Here is a 22,224-nt window from a genome sequence, read left to right as displayed (position 1 = left end):
GACCTGAGACCAGTTATGGCCACACCTGCTGGGTACCTCTGGCAGGTCCACTCCTGCGGAGTTTCCCTTTCTCTGCAGTGAGTAGAGAGTGGTGGAACATCGACCCCCACGCTCACCCTTTTACATGCGTGTCCTCGTTGGAGGAAGGTACTATTATTATCCCTGTATAACAGATGAGGCTCAGGGAAGTTAAGCAGTTTCTCCAAGGTCCCATAGACACTAAGGGGCAGATCTCAGACCTTAAACCCTGACCTGTTTCAGCCCAGAGGCTGAGCTTTTTTTTTTTTTTTTTTTGAGACAGAGTTTTGCTCTGTCACCAGGCGCCAGGCTGGAGTGCAGTGGCACCACAATCTCAGCTCACTACAGTCTCTGCCTCCTGGATTCAAGCAATTCTCCTACCTCAGCCTCCCGAGTAGCTGGGACTACAGGTGCATGAGGCTGAGCTTTTAACCAGTACACTACCCTGCCTGTCTAGCCCTAACGTTTCTCCCAGTCCTAAACTGGATTCTCCTCTGAGCCCAGAGAAGACCCCAGGAGCTAAGTCCCAAGCTTTAGTGCCATTCAGAGCCTGGTTTTGGGTTGAAGATTGAGATCTTTTATTTTCTTCCCTCTAGCCTCTGCCCTCCCCCCAAACAAGTATCTATTTACCTCTCATTTTTAACCTTACACTTTCTTTTTAATGATTAATTTTAAAAAAAATGTATCTCCATCTTTCTGCCACTAGTCAAATATTACCGCTGAAAAAGGTTAAATATTTTGGAGAAAGCATCATTTTTTTTTTTTTGAGATGGAGTTTCACTCTTGTGGCCCAGGCTAGAGTGTAGCGACACATGATCTTGGCTCAATACAACCTCCGCCTCCAAGGTTCAAGCGATTCTCCTGCCTCCTGAATAGCTGGGATTACAGGCATATGCCACCATGCCCAGCTAATTTTTGTATTTTTTAGTAGAGATGGGGTTTCACCATGTTGGTCAGGCTGGTCTCCAATTCTTGACCTCAGGTGATCCTCCTGCCTCAGCCTCCCAAAGTGTTGGGATTACAGGCATGAGCCACCTCACTGGGCCCTAAACACTTAGCACTTTAATCAAAAAGGAAGCTGGCTGGGTGTGGTGGTTTATGCTTATAATCCCAACACTTTGGGAGGTGAGGCAGGAGGATCACCTGATATCAGGAGTTCAAGACCATCCTGATCAACATGGCGAAACCCCATCTCTACTAAAAATAAAAAAATTGCCTGGACATGGTGGTGCATGCCTATAATCCCAGCAACTTGGGAGGCTGAGGCAGGAGGCAGAAGAATCACTTGAACCTGGAAGATGGAGGTTGCAGTGAGCCAAGATTGTGGCACTGCACTCCAGCCTGAGCGACACAGAAAGACCCTGTCTCAAAAAAATAAAATAAAAGTGCTAAGTGTTTCTAAATAGCTCAGTTGCTTTCTTTTACCTCTTATCCCTCTCTTAGACCTCCAGTAAGTGAATGCCTGTTGGCTCAATATTGTTGGGGCCACTCTTAGAGCTGGGAGAAGTCAGACCATCAGAGCTCAGTTGCCTCTGGGAAGGTTCTTGACATCTGCCCAGGAAACCTAAGATCTGCATAGCAATGCAGTGTCCATCTTTACATAGCCACACTAATTTTACCCGTTAAATTTTATTATAGTAACAAAGTGATTATTTTTAATAACAAAAGCAGAGTGCCTGGAGGCAAGAGGATGGCCCTGTCTCAGGCCAAGTCCCCTTAGTGTTTCAGGCCTAGGCTGGCCAGAATAGTCTTCTAGAATGTAACATTTATCCACCAGGTGTCATTATTTACCAATCTGACAAGCCACTGGGCTGTCTCCATGCATGCAATGGTTGGAATCAAGGCTAGAGACCAGAATAGGAAATGAATGAAAATAGATTTAGAAAAGGGCACTGTGGCTGGCATGCAGCTTGCAGTGTGGAGGGAAGGGCTGGGGTGGGGGGGGTGGGTAAAGAGGTCTCTTTCAAAGACCAGTGACACTTCCTGATCAAGTTTCCTAAGCTGATGCTTCTCTGGAAGGAGTCAGAACTTGGGTTTGTAAGAGTAGCCTTGGCTTCCAGCTGTACTATGCTAGGCTCAGGTTTGAAGCCCCAAATCTAAGTAGACTCCACTTTGATAAAACAAATTCCCAGCCGGGCACAGTGGCTCACACCTGTAATCCCAGCACTTTGAGGGGCTGAGGCGGGTGGATCACCTGAGGTTAGGAGTTTGAGACCAGCCTGGCCAACATGGGGAAACTCCATCTCTACTAAAAATACAAAAATTAGCTGGGCCTGGTGGCACATGCCTGTAATCCCAGCTACTGGGGAGGCTGAGGCAGAAGAATCACTTGAACCCAGGGGGCAGGGGTTGCAGTGAGCCAAGATCACCCTACTGCACTCCACCCTGGGTGACAGAGCAAAACTGTCTCAAAAAAAAAAAAAAAAAAAAATTTCCCTTACTGTTCCTAAGTACCCCTCTGGCCTTCCTTTCTAACTTCCTGTGCCTCAAAGCATAGGAAAGCATCCACAGTAGAGAGACAAATTGAGAAATTGCTCCTTCTCAGTCTTCAGACCAGATAGATAGTTTAGGTTATAAAAGGGAGAGAGAAGTCAGGGGCCATGAGAATAGGAGGTGTGCATGAGCATGCCTGTGAAAGGCTGGCTGGAAGACCCAAGTAGGCAAAGGAGCCTCTACCTGCTCCCCACCACCCGCTCCCCTTATCCCCTCCACCGCACTCTCCGATTCAGGCTGCAGGTGCAAGGCAGGAGACTGAGATGGCCTCAGGCCAGCCATGGATGCTGCCTGCCCTCAGAGCCAGCCATTGCTGGTGAAATCCATGCGCAGTGCCTCCTCCTCAGCGGGGCTCAGCTCCTGCAAGGGGGCGCGGCAGGGGCCTCCGTAGTAGCCAAACCAGTCCATAGTTTTCTTCAGCCCTGGGATCCCGAAGCGCCGTGTCACCTGCAAAGCAGGGCCTGTTAGACAACACTGAAGAATTCTCTGAACACAAAGTTGAAGTCCTACCCTCTTCCCCCAGGAAAGTAACTATCAAATCTATGGCACTGAGGGTAGATTGGGAATCCAGATTTAGACACCAGAGAGCAGGTCTATAATAACAAAATGCAAAAACTTCAGATTGAGGAAGAAGAGTGCCTCCTTTGGTTTTAGGAGAAAAATCCACTCCAGCAGGGAGGAGAATGGCATTCAGTCCTTGAGCTGGGGTGGGAGAAGACAGCAAGGCTGTGGATATAGGCACTAGAGCATCGCCAGTCTGCAGCCCAGTTCCCTGAAACACTTAATGTCCTCCCAGGAAAAGCAAAGCATCATTGCCCAAGGAAGTTTTGTTGTATAAACTGTGTGTCATTTACTTATCCCTGAGTAAGTTCTCTTGTCTAAAAAAGGAAGGGGCTGGACAACATGATCTCTAAAGGTTTTTTCAGGATAATGGGGGACCTAAAGCTATTGTTATAGTTTATTTGTTTTTATTTATTTATTTTTTTGAGACAGAGTCTCACTCTGTCACCCAGGCTGGAGTGCAGTGGCATGATCTTGGTTCATTGCAACCTCCCCCTCCCAGGTTCAAACGATTCTCCTGCCTCAGCCTCCTGAGTAGCTGAGACTATGGGCACCTGCCACCGCACCAGGCCTTTTTTTTTTTTTTTTTTGTATTTGTAGTAGAGACAGGGTTTCACCTGTTGTCCAGGCTGGTCTCAAATCCCTGACCTCAAGTGATCCACCCACCTCGGCCTCCCAGCATGCTGGGATTACAGGCATGAGCCACTGAGCCCAGAATAATTTATTTATTTATTTTAATTTAATTTTTTTTTTTTTTTTTTGAGACAGGGTCTCCTGCTGCCGCTTAGGTTAGTGTGCAGCGGTATGATCATGGCTCACTGCAGCCTAGACCTCCCAGGCTCAATCGATTCTTCCAACTCGGCCTCCAGAGCACTTAGGACTACAGGTGTGTGCCACCATGCCTGGCTAATTTTTGCATTTTTTGTAGAAATGAGGTCTCACTATGTTGCCCAGGCTAGTCACGAACTCCTGAGCTCAAGTGATCTGCCCTCCTTGGCTTCCCAAAGTGCTGGGACTAACAGGTGTGAGCCATGGCACCCGGCTATTATAATTTAAAATCATGCATGGAATTTTACAGAATAAATGAAGCATCAAATTTCCTTGCTTTTGGTATAGCACCTGGTTATTTCATGCTGATCAGCAGTATTAGATGAATCTTTCACTGCCTGAAAACTAGGAAAGTAATCCTTAAGAAAGTTTTATCTGGAGGGAAGCTAAAACCTTAGGAGGGTAAAAATAAGAGGTTGTTTGGAATAAAAAGGCCAGGAACCATTGATGAAAGATTGACTAGTAACTGTTGACCACTAGAGGCCTGGAGGCTTTATCAAGCATGGATTTTTTTTTTCTTGGAATGGGTGGTAAGCTATCCTCCTCCAGGCCTTGTCCCCCATGATGTTCAAATAGCCAGGCCTTTTTACCCAAAGCTTCAGTTGGTGGGAAAGACCCAGGAGAGAGGACAGAAGTAAGAGGTACCTGGAGAAAAGCTCACTCCTACCATGGGTTTCCAAAGATAATTGATATGGCCCCTCTTCAAACCCTAAGCGAGGGTTGCTGGCAAAGACTGGAGAAAGTCCTAAATGTAGCCAAGGGCAGGAGGCAGGCTGCTTGGAAGGTGGAGGAAGGACATTGTGTTCAATCAGGGAGGGCTAATAGAGTGACATCAAGCTGCTCTTGGGGTGTCTGAGCCTACAGTCCAGGCAGCAGAAAGGTGTTCCAGGCATTCCTGGGTATGTGCCCAGAGCTGGCACAAGAGAGGATGCAGAATGAAGGGTGAGTCAGGATGACACACAGATATTGGGATGGCAGCTAGGCATCCGCTCTTCCCCAGGGGCAGCCCAAGCTGCTTCGTCTGTGAAATGAGGTGATAACAACACCTACCCCATAGAGACATCTCAGGACCAGATGAGAAAAACACCACTAATATTAGACCAATTCCCATGAGCCCTGGAAACTGCTCCTTTGCCTGTCCTACTGGCATGCGGGTTCTGGGACCTTCGCTTTCACAGGTGGATGTCAGTGGGAAAGCAGAGGCCCCACCACAGTGGAATGTTCAGTACATGCAGGATGGCCTGTGCCCAGTGAAAGCCTTCATTTCTGCAAGTTCTTACAACTTATGTATAAAAGGTCCCATTTCCGGAGCACCTTCACCTCCAGAGGGACTCAGACTTGCCTCCTCAGCTGTCCTTTATCTAAATCTAAGTTAATCTACCCCTCTGAGGTAAGGATACAGCTGTGAGGGAGCTCTATTAGAGTCCACCCACCACTTTGCCCAAATAAAATACTGTAGAATGCCTAGCTCAGCCTGGGACTGCGGGAAGGTGCATGAGGTCCTTACCTTGCATGCAAAACTTAAGGGGACGCCACAAACCTCAACATCAAAATAAGTAATATTTCAACACAATTTTATGTTTGGAGACAGAGTCTCACTCTTGTCCCCCAGGCTGGAGTACAGTGGCATGATCCTGGCTCACTACAACATCTGCCTCCTGGGTTCAAGCGATTGTTCTGCCTCAGCCTCCCAAGTAGTTGGGATCACAGATGTGAGCCACCACTCCTGGCTAATTTTTGTATTTTTAGTAGAGTCGGGGTTTCACCATGTTGGCCAGGCTGGTCTCGAACTCCTGACCTCAGGTGATCTGCCAGCCTCAGCCTCCCAAAATGCTGGGATTACAGGTGTGAGCCACCGCACCCAGCCGAAATATGTAATATGTCAATGCAATATTTTTTAAAAATCAAAGTCTATGCAAAAAAATATCCACAATGAACAAAGTTTTAAATAAAGACGGGATCTGACGGAGCTGTGTCCCGCCATATTGAAGGCTCATACAAAAGTAATCATGTGTGCCCCATATACATGGGGTTTTTTGGTGTAGTATTTATTTTTATTTATTGTATTTTTTACATTTCTTTTTTTGAGACACAGTCTTGCTCTTTCGTCCAGTCTGGAGTGAAGTGCCATGACCTCGGCTCACTGTAGCCTCAACCCCACAGGCTCAAACAATCACCCTGCCTCAACCTCTGAGTAGCTGGGACTATAGTTGCACACCACCATGCCTGGCTAATTTTTATTTATTTTTACTGAAGACAAAGTCTCACTATATTGCCCAGGCTGGTCTCAAACTCCTGAGCTCAAGTGATCTTCCTGCCTCAGTCTCCCAAATTGCTGTGATTATAGGTGCGAGCCACTGTGCCCTGCTGGTGTCTTTTTAATGGTTAATCTTTTTCTAGAAGATTTGGAAAAATATGTTTTGATGAGTTTGCTTCCATTAAGCCAGGAAAATAAAATTATAATTCATGTTTTTGGTATATGAAATATTTAAACCTAAAACAGTGGCGTGAGTTTTAACATACCTGCTTCTCAATTTTCAGTATTTTTTCACCTGCTTTAGTGTTCTTAGTGGGGGAAATGTCACCATTTAGAAAAATATATAGAGCTCCACTTTCAGGAAGATGGAGTAGAAGTGTTTGTCCTGATTCTTCCCAGTAAGTACAACTAAAAACTCTGGACATTATATAAAAAACAGACATAAGAAGACTCTGGAAGGCAGAGAGCAGAAGGAAGACCAGCGAGGTACCTAGAGACCCATGAAGCCACACGGTGCTGTGTCCCCTGGCCCAGACTTGGAGCTGAAGAACTCAGCAACCATACAACGCCAATGGGTACAGACAATAAAAACCCTAACAGAAGCCAGTTCTCTCTAGCTACAAAGGACCAGAAAAGGGGTCACCTAGCAAGATGGAAAGCTTTCAGAGAATAACCACTCTACTCCAGCTAAACACCAGCCAGGCCAGCTGAGTGAAGGAGCCTGAGCTGCCACCTCTACTCCCAGCTAGGTGGCGTCAGAGCAGGCCTGCTGAAGGGGTCACGACTTGCACCACTGCTCGTCTTCAAAAGGCCACCAGAGGCCACTGCACCCACTGCCAGATGCACAAGCAATGCAGTGGAGACTGTGTAAAGGGAGCAGCAAGGGGGTGCTTTACCCTCCAGGCAGCAGGTTGTCCATAGATGCCTAGTACAGAGCCTAGTGCAGAAGTGTCTTATTCTTTCTTTTTTCCCCCAGAGATGGGGTCTCGCCATGTTGCCCAGCCTGGTCTCAAACTCCTGGCTTTGAGCACTACTGACGTCTCCACCTCCAAAAGTACTAGGATTACAGGCATGAGCCACTCTGCACCAGATCCTTAGGTGTAAATTTCTTAAAATATGCACAGGACTTGTTGGCTGAAAACTGCAAAATGCTAAAGAAGTAAATCAAAGAAGATCTAAATAGAGAAATGTACCATTTTCAAAGACTGGAGGACAACATAGTAAAGAAGTCAGAGGCCGGGTGTGGTGGTTCACGCCTGTAATCCAGCACTTTGGGAGGCCAAGGCAGGTGGATCACGAGGTCAGGAGTTTGAGACCAGCCTGGCCAACATGGTGAAACCTCGTCTCTACTAAAAATACAAAAAATTAGCCGGGTGTGGTGGTGGGCGCCCGTAATCTCAGCTACTCAGGAAGCTGTGGCAGGAGAATCGCTTGAACCCAGGAGGCAGAGGTTGCAATGAGCCAAGGCTGTGCCATTGTACTCCAGGCTGGGCAACAGAGCAAGACTCCATCTCTAAAAAAAAAAAAAAATCAGTTGTCCCCAGATTGGTATACAGGCTTAACACAATTTCAATCAAAGGCCCAGCAAGATTTTATTGTAGATATAGACAAGATTCTTGTAAACTTTATATGGAAAGGTAAAGAAATTAGACTAGCTAAAATAATTTTGAAGGGGGGGAGAACAAAGTGGGAGGAATCAGTCTACCTGATTTTGAGACTTAGCTACAGCAATCAAGTCTGTGTGGTATTGTGGAGAGATAGACATAGATGAATGGAAAGAATAGAGAACCCAGAAATAGACCCACATAAATATGCCCCACTGATTTTTGACAAAGGCGTACTAGCAGTTCAATGGAGCAAAGATGGCCTTTTCAGCAAATGATGCTGGAGCAAGTAGATATCCATTAGGTAAAAAACAAACAAAACCTTGACCTAAGTCTCACATTTTATACAAAAATTAACTCAAAATGGGTTACAGACTTGTAAAACATAGAACTATAAAACTTACAGGAAAAAAAAATAAGAGGAAATCCTTGTTATACTCTAAGAACTCTTTAAGAGTTATTAGACTTGACACCAAAAGCATGATCCATAAAAGAAAATCTCGATAAATTGGACTTCATCAAAATATAAAACTTGCTCTGCAAAAGACCTGTTAAGGCAATAAAAAGACAAGCTGCAGACTGGGAGAAAATGTTTACAAGCCACATATCTGACAAAGGACTAGTATTTAGAAGCTATAAAGAACTTTAGCTGGGCACAGTAGCTCACGCTTGTAGTCCCAGCATTTTGGCAGGTTGAGGCCAACGTTGTGAAACACGTCACTATTAAAAATACAAAAATTAGCCGAGCCTGGTGGTGTGCACCTGTAGTCCCAGATACTCGGGAGACTGAGGCAGAATAATTGCTTGAACCCAGGAGGCAGAGGTTGCAGTGAGCTGAGATCACACCACTGCACTCCAGCCTTGTTGACAGAGCGAGACTTGGTCTCAAAAAAAAAACAAGTCCGGGCACAGTGGCTCACGCCTGTAATCCCAGCACTTCAGGAGACTGAGGCGGGCAGATCATGAGGTCAGGAGATTGAGACCATCCTGGCCAATGTGGTGGAACCCTGTCTCTACTAAAAATAAATAAATAAATAAATAAAGAAGTTTAAAACTCAGCAGTCAAAAGAACAGTCCAATTTTAAAATGGGTAAGAAATAAAGATATTTGACTGAAAAGATATACAGATGGCAAATAAATACACAAAAAAATGTTCAATACCATTAGCCATCAGAGAAATGCAAATTAACATCACAATGAGACGGTACTACACATCTATCAGAATGGCTAAAATGAAAAATAGTCACAACGCCAAATGCTGGCAAAGCTGCAGAAAAACTGGATCACTCATACATTTACCTCAGTGTAAATTTAAAATAGCACAGCCACTCTGGGAACGTTTGGCAGGTTTGTTTCTGGGTTTTTTGTTTGTTTTGTTTCAGACAGGGTCTCACTCTGTAGCCCAGGCTGGAGTTCAGTGGCAATATCACAGCTCACTGCAGCCTCAAGCTCCCAGATTCAAGGGATCTTCCCTTCTGCCTCAGCCTCCTGAGTCATGGGTCACAGGTGCATGCCACCACACCTGGCTAATTTTCTGTATTTTTTGTAGAGACAGAGTCTCCCCATGTTGCCCAGGCTGGTCTTGAACTCCTGGGCTCAAGCAGTCCACCGCCTCAGACTCCCAGAATGATGGGATTACAGGTGTGAGCCACCACACCCAGCCAGCAGTTTCTTAGAAAAGGAAACGTGATTACCATATGACCCACCATTTGTACTGCTGTGTATTGATCCCAGAAAAATGAAAACTTATGGACAGACACATGAAAACCTGTTCATGGCCGGGCATGGTGGCTCAAGCCTGTAATCCCAGCACTTTGGGAGGCCAAGGCAGGTGGGTCACGAGGTCAAGAGATCAAGACCATCCTGGTCAACATAGTGAAACCTCGTCTCTACTAAAAATACAAAAAATTAGCTGGGCATGGTGGCGCGTGCCTGTAATTCCAGCTACTCAGGAGACTGAGGCGGGAGAATTGTCTGAACCCAGGAGGCAGAGTGAGCTGAAATCGCGCCATTGCACTCCAGCCTGGGTAACAAGAGTGAAACACCGTCTCAAAAAGAAAAAAAGAAAACCTGTTCATGAACGTTCATGCAGCATTTATTTATTTATTTATTTATTTACTTATTTATATTGAGATAGAGGTTCACTCTGTCACCCAGGCTGTAGTGCAGTGCCACGATCTTGGCTCACTGCAACCTCCACCTCCTGGGTTCAAGTGATTCTTCTGCCTCAGCTTCCTCAGTAGCTGGGATTACAGGTGCCCAGCACCACGTCCAGCTAATTTTTGTATTTTTAGCAGAGACGAGTTTCACCATGTTGGCCAGGTTGGTCTCAAACTCCCAACTTCAGGTGGTCTGCCCACTTCGGCCTCTCAAAGTGCTGGGATTACAGGCATGAGCCACTGCACCCAGTCCATGAATGCTTTTAATAACCAAAAATGGAAATAATCCAGCTGTTTTTCAACAGGTGAATGATTAAACATGCTTTGGGGGACCAGCCATGGGGGCTCATGCCTGTCATCCCAGCACTTTGGGAGGCTGAGGGAAGATAGCTTGAGACCAGAAGTTTGAGACCCGCCTTGGCAACCTAGCAAGACCTTGTCTCTACTAAAAGTAAAAAAGAATTAGCTAGGCGTGGTGGTGTGCACCTGTCATCCTAGCTACTTGGGAGGATGAGCTGGGAGGATCGCTTGAACTGGGAGGTCGAGGCTGCAGTGAGCCACGATCTTGCCATTGCACTCATCCTGGGAAACAGAGCAAGACCCCGTCTCAATAAATAAACAAATAATAGGCCAGGTGCGGTGGCTCAAGCCTGTAATCCCAGCACTTTTGGAGGCCGAGGCGGATGGATCATGAGGTCAAGAGATCGAGACCATCCTGGTCAACATGGTGAAACCCCGTCTCTACTAAAAATACAAAGAATTAGTTGGGCATGGTGGTGCATGCCTGTAATCCCAGCTACTCAGGAGGCTGAGGCGGGAGAATTGCTTGAACCCAGGAGGTGGAGGTTGCGGTGAGCCAAGATTGTGCCATTGCACTCCAGCCTGGGTAACAAGAGCAAAACTCTGTCTCAAAAATAAAATAAAATAAAATAAACAAATAATAAATAAACATGCTGTGGTACAGTCATATCATGGTATAGAACTCAGAAATAAAAAGAAATTAACTATTGATACATGCAACAAACAACTGGGATGAATATCCAGAGAATTATGCTGAGTGGAAAAAAGCCAATCCCCAAAAGTTATATACTACATGATTTTATATAGTATAGTCTTGAACTGACAAAACTATAAAATAGTGAATGTATGTGCGGTTTGCCAGAGGTTAAGGAGCTGTTGAAGGCAGATATGAGTAGGTGTGGCTATAAGAGGATGACATGAGGGATCCTTGTGGGCACAGAAATAATCTGTGTCTTGACTGTATCAAGGTCAATATCCAGACTGAAAAATTATTCTACAGTTTTGTAAGATGTTACCATTGGGGAAAACTGGATCATGGGTACATGGGATCCCTTTGTATTATTTCTTTTGTTTGTTTGTTTGTTTGTTTTTGAGACAGAGTCACTCTATCACCCAGGCTGGAGTGCACTGGTGTGATGTTGGCTGACAGCAGCCCCTGCCTCCTGGGTTCAAGCGATTCTCCTGCCTCAGCCTCCCAAGTAGCTGAGATTACAGGTGCATGCCACCAAGTCCGGCTAATTTTTTGTATTTTTAGTAGAGATTGGATTTCACCTAATCTCATGTTAGCCAGGATGGTCTCGATCTCCTGACCTCATGATCTGCCCACCTTGGCTTCCCAAAGTGCTGGGATTACAGGCGTGAGCCACCCTATCTGGCCTGTACTTTTCTTTTCCTTCCTTTTTTTTGAGACGGAGTTTCGCTCTTGTTACCCAGGCTGGAGTGCAATGGTGAGATCTCGGCTCACCGCAACCTCCGCCTCCTGGGTTCAGGCAATTCTCCTGCCTCAGCCTCCTGAGTAGCTGGGATTACAGGCACACGCCACCGTGCCCAGCTAATTTTTGTATTTTTAGTAGAGACGAGGTTTCACCTTGTTGACCAGAATGGTCTCGATCTCTTGACCTCGTGATCCACCCGCCTCGGCCTCCCAAAGTGCTGGGATTACAGGCATGAGCCACTGCGCCCGGCCTGTATTATTTCTTAAAGTTGCATGAGAATCTATAATTATCTAAAAAGAAAAAGTATGACCAAGGTGTGGTGGCTCACGTCTGTAATCTCAGCACTTTGGGAGGCCGAAGCAGGCAGATCTCCTGAGGTCAGGAGTTCGAGACAAGCCTGGCCAACATGGTGAAACCTGTCTCCACTAAAAACACAAAAATTAGCCAGGTGTGGTAGCAGGCACCTGTAATCCCAGATACTTGGGAGGCTGAGGCGGGAAAATTGCTTGAACCCAGGAGGTGGAGGTTGCAGTGAGCTGAGATCGCTGTATTCCAGCCTGGTCAATAGAGCTCAAAATAAATAAAATAAAATAAAATAAAAAGTTTAATATAAAATATACAGTAGGCCAGGCATGATGGTTCATGCCTGTAATCTCAGCATTTTGGGAGGCTGAGGTAAGAGGACCTCTTGAGCCCAGGAGATAAATACCAGCCTGGGTAACATAATGAGACCCCCATCTTTACAAAAAAATAAACTAAACTAAAAATAAAAAGATTGCTTAAACCCAGGACCTTAAGGCTGTAGTGAGCTGTCCTTGCACCACTGTACTTTAACCTGGATGATAGGGAATGACCCTTGCCTCAAAAATAAAAAATAAAAAAGATTGGGAGGCCAAGGCAGGAGGCAGGAGGCAGGAGGATCACTTGTGGTCAGGAGTTCAAGACCATGTTCGGCCAACATGGTGAAACCCCATCTCTACTAAAAATACCAAAAAAAATTAGCCAAATATGGTGGCATGTGTCTATAATCCCAGGTACTAGGGAGTCTGAGAAAGGAGAATTGCTTGAACCCGGGAGGCGGAGATTGCAGTGAGCCGAGATCATGGCACTGCACTCCAGCCTGGGTGACAGAGCAAGACTGTCTCAAAAAGAAAAGAAAAAATAATAAGCCAGGCACTGTGGCTCATGCCTGTAATCCCAGCACTTTGGGAGGTTGAGGTGGGTGGATCACTTGAGGCCAGGAGTTTGAGACCAGCCTGGCCAACATGGTGAAACCCCATTTCTACTGAAAAACAAAAATTAGCTGGGCATAGTGGTGCACACGTGTAATCTCTGTTACTCAGGAGAGTGAGGCACAAGAATTGCTTGAACCTGGGAGACAGAGGTTGCTGTGAGCTGAAATCACTGCATTCCAGCCTGGGCAAAAGCAAGACTCTGCCTCAGAAAAAAAAAAAAGGAAAGAAAGAAAGAAAAAATAATACAATAATACAATGTACATTAAAACTTGAATACAGGGGCACACATTTTTCTGTTGCTTCAGACTTCAGAATGACCCTGAACTTGTCGGGCGTTTTCTCTGAAGTTCTCCTTTGCTTGCCCAACAAAGAGTTGAGGCACACAGCCTGACTGCAGGACGGATTACTTGAAGACAGCACTCTTCTGCCTCCCAACTCCTTTGCTAGCCCCAGTAATCATGTCTATTTTTTCAGGACCCAGTAGGGCGGATTTAGAGGCCCCTGGTTTACGCTCTCTCTTTCCAGCCATCTCTAAGTGTGGTTCTAGGATTACTCCGTCACAATCACACAGAATGTTTGTTTCAATGCTTTTTTTTGGGCCCAAAAGTTGGAACTTTAATTCGCCCCTAAGGGAATCTTAATGCACACTTAAGTATGACAATCCATAGAGCTTGACTTTGTCTGAAGTCAGGATTTTCTGGGAGGCACAAGGAGTTCCCATACTGGGGTGTTCTCTGAAAGGATTTTCTGAAAAGAGGAGACTGAGTGGGGTCTGGTGCCAGCCCTGGGTCCTGTTCCAAGAGAACACAGCCCACCTCCACCCGCGCCACGCCCCCACTGCCCCTGGCTCACCGCCATGTTTGGCTCGATGAGGCGGTGCTGCAGTTTCTGGGCGTCTTCCCATTGCCCTGTGAGGCACAGTCGCTCCAGCTGGCACACCTGAGCCCCCAGGACATTGGCCAGGGCGCACACGCCCCCCACAGCTCCTGCAGGAAGTAAGATGCAAAACATCAACCAGAGCCTCTCCCCACAGAGCACCAAGCCCTGGTCCCAGTACCTCTTCAGCCTGGTGACATTAGAAGCAGGTTTCTATGTTACTTGGCTGGCCACTTCAAAGGCATGCTCTGTGAGTCCAGAGTATACATTTCTAGAGAGAAGAGCTGCCTGCATATTCAAAATAGAATCTTGCAGGCTGAGGGCTGCTCAGGGCTGATCTGTGAGGGGCAGGGAACAGAGCCTGAAAGTGAACTCAAGGACAGTTCCTATCCTGCACCCCTCCGGGAATAAAATCCCATCTGCCAGTTGACACCTCTGATAGCCCCCTGACTCATCAGTCCTGTGAGAGCGTAGGATGGATGGGAAGCCTTTGCTCTTTTGAAATCTTTCTTTTTTTTGAGATGGAGTTTCGCTCTTGTTACCCAGGCTGGAGTGCAGTGGCGCGATCTCGGCTCACCGCAACCTCTGCCTTCTGGGTTCAAGCAATTCTCCTGCCTCAGCCTCCCGAGTAGCTGGGATTACAGGCGCTCGCCACCATGCCCAGCTAATTTTTGTATTTTTAGTAGAGACAGGGTTTCACCATGTTGACCAGGATGGTCTTGATCTCTTGACCTCGTGATCCACCCGCCTCGGCCTCCCAAAGTGCTGGGATTGTAGGCGTGAGCCACCGCACCCAGCTGCTCTTTTGAAATCTTATTCCTCTGAGTGAATGCAACCAGAGACGGCAGAGGGCTGGAAAGAGCTCCGGACAGAGTCAGGTCACCAGGCACGTCTTCCCATTGAGCGTGAGCCTGAACAAGACCCTCTCTAGTTCTCTTTGTGCTCATCAGGGCAATAAAAATGGGTTTGGCTGTGGAAGCCCCACCACTTCTGCAAGCCTGTGAGTGTGCTTCTAAGGCTAGATAGGAATGGAACCCTAGGTACAGTGGCCTCAAGACCCAAGAGAGAGTATGCAATTTAGAGCTGTTGTTTGTGGAATACCTACTATCACAGAGTAGAAACTCGGGCCCATTCAGCAGAACTTTGAGTCACAACAATTTTTTGAAAAGAAAAAGAAAAAGAAACTCAGGCCCAGAGACATGAATGCCTTGCCAGCATTACTCAGTGACTACATTGCAGAGCTGAAATTCCAGCTAAGATCACCCAGCCTCCAGCACCTGTGCTTTTTTTCTTTAATCTACCCCACTCTCAGGATGAGGCAGAAATGGATCCCTTCTTCTTCCCCTGCACTGTAGAGACCATGACATGGCAGGGGGAGATGTACAAAGACCTAGACAACCAGCCAAAGTCTGGAGGGAACAGACAGAATCAAAACCAGTGTTCTCCCCTGCAGTGCTCGAAAAGTCACTCAAATCTCTACTCACGGGGGCTTCCGCTGGAAGGAACGGCTTCCCTTCCTCTCACTCTCCTCTAGGGCTCAAATCCAATCTGAACCCAAGGACCCTGACCCCAAACAGTCAAGAACAATTGATCTAAGTGACATTCCCAGGGATCCTGGATTGAAACAGAATCTGATCAGGCAACTGAAGACTGCTGGCCCAACTCTGTAGATCTGACAATTCTTTCTGGCCTGGGACTGGGGAGAGGAAAATAGACTCCTGAACTACAGACAAGAGTCCCAAGGTGCTCTGCCCTCAGAGGATGATTTACAAGGTGGGATTAGAGCAGCTAAGTTTGTCATCGAATCATGGAGCTCAGGACTCAGAACAAACTGCAGGCATCTCAACTACAGGCCAGGGATTGTACACAGCCATCCTCCTCCACTGAGCGTGACTCACATCACCCAGTATTCAGACAGGCAAGCGGCGTGGCCAGGTTTCTGAGTGTTCAGAGCAGGCAGGCTGGCAAACCCATCTGCAGATCCAGCCCCAGCCCTCACAGTCTCTCCCAGTGGACCCAGCTGCCTGGGTGTCTCTTGGTCACCCATGAAGTTTGAGAGCAGCAGGTAGCCTACCCAAGGCATAGCTGGCCATCAGGAAGCCAGCCGATCCAGCCAACACCTGGAAATCCTGCTTCCTGGTCTTGTGAACAATCAGCCCAATCCTGGTCACCTGCAATAGCAAATGTGGTATGAGAGCTGTGCCCAGAGCCTCATCCTGTATGAGGGCTGGGTAAGTGTGGTGGAATGAAAGCCCAGTGCCCAGAGAGATGCCCTCAAGAAAGTCCCAGAGAGCCCACACGACAGAGAGAACTCAAACAGAAGCCAAGGACAGAAACAGATCTCAGAGCTGCCCTCAGGAGCAAAATTGCTGGGACCCAGAGAAGGAGGAGAGGACCCCAGCCCCAGAGCTGCTGCCACTCACATCACCACCACTGTCCTTCATGCCCACAATATTCGGGTGCTGGGAGAGCATGACCACCGCGTCCACAGGCAGGTCCAGCCCCGTGTTGGCTGGGACACTGTACAGCACCACAGGGATTGGAGAGAGATCGGCAACCTGTGGGGGTGCAGAGAAGAGCAGGAGAGGGCAGCCCTCCAGGTCCCAGGAGCCAGAGGCTTGCCCACCCTCAGGTCCTGGCCTGCAGCACTCCAGGGCCACGTGGACAGGCCTCCCTTCCATGCTACGTGCCCTGAGTGTAAGCAATCATAGTGCATTTTATATACACACACACATACATATATATATACACATACAGATATATATACACAAACATATATATACACATACACACATATATACATATACATATATGTGTGTGTATATTTACGTACACATATATATGTATATATATGTGGATATACACATACGTATATATATATGTTTTTGTGGGTTTTTTTGAGACAAAGTCTCGCTTTGTTGCCAGGCTGGAGTGCAGTGGTGTGATCTCAGCTCACTGCAACCTCTACCTCCCTGGGTTCAAGCAATTCTCCTGCCTCAGCCTTCTGAGTAGCTGGGACTACAGGCAGACACCACCACACTCAGCTAATTTTTTTTTTTTTTTAGTAGAGATGGGGTTTCTATAGTCTTGATCTCTTGAACTTGTGATCCGCCTGCCTCAGCCTCCCAAAATGCTGGGATGAGCCACCGCACCCGGCCCCACAGTGGGTCATATTTATGGAGTGCTTTCCATATGCCAGGCACAATTCTAAGCCCTTTATGTTCCTGATCTCATTTAATGCTCATGGCAACCCTATGAGATAGATGACATCATTCTCTGATTTTAGAGGGGAGGAAGCAGTAACACAGAGTGGTTAGGTAAGCTTCCCAACATCGTGCAGCTGGTACATGGTGGCAGTTCACCCTTTCTTATGGTGGCAGTTCACCCTTTCTTATAGCTGCCGTTCATGTGAAGGACCACCCCACTCCAGCCTCTCCCCAGGCAGAGCCTCGTCTTAGTCTCAGGCCCCCCACATACCTTGGTATAGTGGTGAATGAGGGCGGCGCTGCTCATGCGGCCACGATAGTAGCAAGGGGTCACCACCATGGCTGCATCAGCCCCGACCTGGGCCATGCTGACAGTCATCTCCACCGTGGCTTGAGTGGCTGCCAGAGGAAAGAGGGAGGTGAGAGCAGGAAGGAGGCCTGTACCAGGACACTGGACCAAGCGGGGGTGCCTCAGCATGTCCCAGAAGAGGCAGAACAAGGAGACAGGACCAAAGCTAGGGTTAAGGAGCCTGGAGCCTGCACACCCAGCCACCCCCAGGGCCCAAGGCATTCTGGCTCACACTCGCATCCAGAGCCAGCTAGCAGGAGTCTGTCCTTAGGCATGGCCTGGCGCACACAGCTCACCACCTCCAGGCGCTCACTGCTGGTCAGGAAGGGAAACTCGCCATTGGAGCCCTGGACCACGAAGCCTGCAAGAGAGGTCCCATCACAGCTAACCAACTCCTTCCCATCCTTGACTGAGCAGCCAAGACATTGGTGTTCCTACCTTCCAACACCGTCATCTTTCACACATTTCCTTCCCATCTTTGCAGGCAGAAGGTTTCCACACAGCTGCAATGACAGCGTTCACATCATTTTTCTTTTTTAGAGACAGGGTCTCGCTCTGTTGCTCAGACTGGGATGCAGTGGCTCAATCACAGCTTGCTACAGCTTCGACCTCCTGGGCTCAAGTGATCCTTATATAATATGATTGTTGCAAATTTAAGCCTTGTAGAAATAGAATTAAGCTTAAGTAGCCTTCTGCAATTTGCTGTTTGCTTAATACTATGTTTGAGTTTTGTCTATAGCAGCACGCATAGCCCTGATTCTTTCATTTTACATGCTGCATAGTATTCTTTTGTATGGTTAAATCACAATTTACTTTTCCTTCTCTTGTTGAGAGAATTTAGAACTTTTCCTTCTTTTTTCCTGGTGGCTCACACCGGTAATTTCGGTGCTTTAGGAGGCCAAGGCAGGGAGATTGCTTGAGCCCAGAAGTTCAAAACCAGCTTGGGCAGCATGGCAAAACCCTATCTCTACCAAAGAAGAAGAAAAAAGAGTGTTTTCTTCTTTTTGCTATTGCAAACAATGCCGAAACAAACATTTTCTGTAAAGTCTTCTATGCATATGTCTCAGAGTTCCTCTAGAGTTCAGATACTTTGGTGTGTAATTGCTGAGTCATAGTTACGTGCACCTTCACGTGTACCACATTTTTTATGTATTTACTTTTTTTTGAGACAGAGTTTTGCTGTTGTTACCCAGACTGGAGTGCAGTGGCACGATCACCGCAACCTCCGCCTTCTGGGTTCAAGCAATTCTCCTGCCTCAGCCTCCCAAGTAGCTGGGACTACAGGCGTGCACCACCATGCCCAGCTAATTTTTGTATTTTTAGTAGAGATGCGGTTTCACCTTGTTGACTAAGATGGTCTCAATCTCTTGACCTCGCAATCCAGCCGCCTCAGCCTCCCAAAGTGCTGGGATTATAGGCATGAGCCACCGCGCCCGGCCTACTTTTTCTTTGAGGCAGGGTCTCACTCTGTCACCCAGCCTGGAGTGCAGTGGCACAATCACAGCTCACAGCCTTGACCTCCTGAGTTCAAGTGATCCTCATGTCTTAGCCTCCCGAGTAGCTAGGATTACAGGTGTGAGCTACCATGCCCAACTAATTGGTATAGTTTTTTTGTGTGTGTGTGGAGACAGGGTTTCACCATTTTGCCCAGGCTGGCTTGAATTCCTGGGCCCAAGTGATCCTCCCACCTGAGCCTCCCAAAGTGCTGGGATTACAGTTGTGAGCCACCATGCCTGACTGTGTGCCAATTTCTAATCAGTCAGTGTAGACCTCAGGAGCAGCATAGAATGTCATACATGCCAAATCGTGGTATTGTCAGAACTAATTTTTGCCAACTTTCTGGGTGAAAATGAATCTCATTGCTTTGTTTTGCATTCTCCTGTTTTTATCAATCATTTACCTGGGATGTGTCTAACCCGTAACCTGTACCAGTTACGGGTGAGCCATGGTGCCCAGCCCACTTTCTCTTTCTTCTTCTTTTTCCTCTCCATCCCATTCCATTAAAGAAAAAAAAAAAAGAAGTCATTTACAAATACGGAGTACAATACAACCAGATTCTCAATAGAAGGATATTTGGGCCTGTAATCCCAGCATTTCAGGAGGCCAAGGTGGGAGGATCACTTGAGGCCAGGAGTTTGAGACCAGCCTGTGTAACAAAGTGAGACCCTGACTCTACAAAAAAACAAAAAATAAATCAGGAACATTTGAAGCTGCAGTGAACTATGATTGTGCCACTGCACTCCACCCTGGGTAACAGAGCAAGACCTTGTCTCAAAAAAAAAAACAAAAAACAAAAAACACAAAACTGAAGGCTATTTGGGAGAATGAAATGAAAATAAAGCCACGAGCAGCATTAGTATACAAAGTTCCTGCCATATAGTTGTGAGAAATGAGCCAGAAATTTGATGTGGAGTTTCCCGACAGCCAGAGCTAAAAGGGAAACATGGTCAGCTAAAAGATATGTAGAACCCAAAAGATAAAAGCAAAGCAACTGCCCCAGAGAAACACAGAGTTTCCTGGCACCGGGACCAAGAGAAATTGTTCCTGTGAGTCATCCCTCAGGGGACACTGTGTGATGTAGACTCCACTTCATTCCACCAACCTTTTTCCATGGTATTCACTGCACCATCAGATTCCAGAGTGAGTTGCCAGGATATCAGGACCTCTCTCATTGGATATTAGCTGCTTTTTAAAAATATAGTTATTTTGCATTGGTAACATTGCAGGGAACATCTGGAGGCACGCAGCTTCTCGCTCCTGTGGGATTGCTTCTGGAGGACTGATTCCTCTGTGTCAGGCTAGCAGCCCAAGGTGGGGCCTCCTTGTGTCTTGCTACATGGGGCTGCAGTGCTCTCCGTAAAAGCTGCCAGCCCTGGATGATGAGGACTCCAAATTAGCTACAACTGGACCAGCACCCTCTGACTAAAGATTCAGAGATCAAGCTCTTGCCACTCTCTCTATTCCAATGCCAAAGTCATCTTCCTCCCCACCCCTGCCTACCGTCCTGGGCAGGGGCAGGTTCTTGTTGCGGCCACTGATTCAGCCACCATCACTCCCTCCCTTCACCGCTCATCCTGCTGGTCAGTTTCAGACAGGTGGACCTGGTCTAAACAGCAGGACAGCTGGGGCTTGCATTCTAGGAGTCAGAAGCAGGTCCTGTGCTCAAGGCTCCTATGACACAGCCCTCTCTTCAGTCTCATTGAAGGGGGAAACTGACCCATGCCTGACTCCTGAGAAGGAAGAAGTACCAGGCTGGAGAAGAGGGAGTGTGTTGTAGTCATCACGCACTAGACACAAGAGTCACCTCTGGCTATTAAGCAAGTCACATCACATCTTTGCGTCTGTTTCTTTGTCTATGGGATGACAGTGAAAGCATTTCAATCCTACCTTATAGGGCTGTTTTAAAGGCTTAAATAAGAAAGTGTCCCGGAAAGCACACTGAAATCTGTGAGTAGGTACCCCAAAGATTCGCTCCTTCATCCTGTCTAGATGTCCAGGTGTGAGCTTGATGTGTCCCTATTAGTGTAGAGAGGGGACCAGAGAAGAGGAAAAGGTCAGGATCTCCAGTGAACGAGGGACTGGGGAAAATGAATTGCAGAAAAGCAGAGGGCTCAGAGGAGAGGGGCCAGATGCATAGGCCCTGAAGTCAGAGAAGCTCAGGCTGACTCAGCTGAAAAATGTAGATGATATTAGTGCCTTTATCAGAGGTTTTTTTTTTTTTTTTTTGAGACAGTTTCACTCTGTTTCCCAGGCTGGAGTGCAGTGGTGTGACCACAGCACTGCAACCTCTACCTCCCAGGTTAGCTAGCTGGGATTACAGGCTCCCATCACCACGCCTGGCTAATTTTTGTATTTTTAGTAGAGACAGGGTTTCACCATGCTGGCCAGGCTGGTCTCAAACTCCTGGCCTCAGGTGATCCGCCCGCCTTGACCTCCCAAATTGCTGGGGATTATAGGTGTGAGCCACCATGCCCAGCCTCTCAGACTTGTTCTGAAGTTTAAATTAGATAGTATTTGTAAAGTACTTTGAAAAGAACCTGGTGCTCAATAAGTGTTAGCTGTCTTATGGAGTCAGGAGAAAGTGCTCAAACCTTAAATTAGGAGGGTGGCCAGTGTCAAAGGGGAGGCTGCTCTCTATGACCTCTCATTGTACACCCACTGTGATATTAGGAGTGAGTGTACACGGCCCCCTCCAGCTGTAAGATAAAGGAAGATACTCTCCCCTGACCCCATGGTTACACTTGCTGCTCTGGGAGCTGGGGTGGCAGGAAGGGGAGTGGACGTTTGGGGCTGGGGACACATAACAACATGGTGACTTACTGGGGCTAAAAGGAATCACCTAAGGAGTGTCCCCAGTCATTATTATGACTTTTTGGTCTATCATCATTGCCACCTCCTCAGAGAAGTCTTCCTGGGATCTCTCCACTGGGCTTCTCTACTCTTGATTTCCGTTACCTGTTCCTTGTATATTTCCCTGTGAACAGCACCCATCTACAAAGTTCCCCAGAACTCGTCAGTCCCCCATCCCTGCCACCACCTGTGGGATTTGACACAATTTCTGATCTCTCCTATAGAATGAGAAATTGGGCTGAGCGCAGTGGCTCACACCTGTACTCCCAGGCCTTTCGGAGGCCGAGATGGGCATACAACTTGAGGTCAGTTCAAAACCAGCCTGGCCAACATGGTGAAACCCCATCTCTGCTAAAAAATAAAAAATAAAAAATAAAAAATTAGACTGGGCACAGTGGCTCACGCCTGTAATCCCAACACTTTGGGAGGCTGAGGCAGGCAAATCACTAGGTCAGAAGTTCGAGACCAGCCTGGCCAACATGGTGAAACCCCACCTCTACTAAAAATACAAAAAATTAGCTGGGTGTGGTGGTGAGTCCCTGTAATCTCAGC

General features: G+C 47.2%; 1 protein-coding gene across 2 annotated transcripts in view; it reads right to left on the bottom strand.

Moving 5' to 3' along the window:
• Window positions 1–1,631: 1,631 nt before the first annotated feature.
• HOGA1 (4-hydroxy-2-oxoglutarate aldolase 1) overlaps window positions 1,632–22,224 on the bottom strand; it is a 30,768-nt gene continuing 10,175 nt past the window's right edge. The window contains exons 2-7 of one of the 2 annotated variants that reach the window (XM_009010097.5): window positions 17,555–17,683; window positions 17,245–17,372; window positions 16,191–16,325; window positions 15,842–15,938; window positions 13,744–13,877; window positions 1,632–2,958 (exon numbers count right to left, since the gene is read on the bottom strand). In XM_009010097.5, coding sequence (XP_009008345.3) covers window positions 2,809–2,958; window positions 13,744–13,877; window positions 15,842–15,938; window positions 16,191–16,325; window positions 17,245–17,372; window positions 17,555–17,683 — 773 coding nt within the window. In that variant the 3' untranslated portion in view covers window positions 1,632–2,808. The remainder of the gene's footprint in view (window positions 2,959–13,743; window positions 13,878–15,841; window positions 15,939–16,190; window positions 16,326–17,244; window positions 17,373–17,554; window positions 17,684–22,224) is intronic. The other variant, XM_078346199.1, reaches the window with a different exon arrangement.

Source organism: Callithrix jacchus, chromosome 12 (assembly GCF_049354715.1).
Source record: "Callithrix jacchus isolate 240 chromosome 12, calJac240_pri, whole genome shotgun sequence".
Taxonomy (NCBI): Eukaryota; Metazoa; Chordata; class Mammalia; order Primates; family Cebidae; genus Callithrix; species Callithrix jacchus.
The sequence above is the reverse complement of the archived record's forward strand: the minus strand, read 5'-3'. Positions and strand labels throughout refer to the sequence as shown.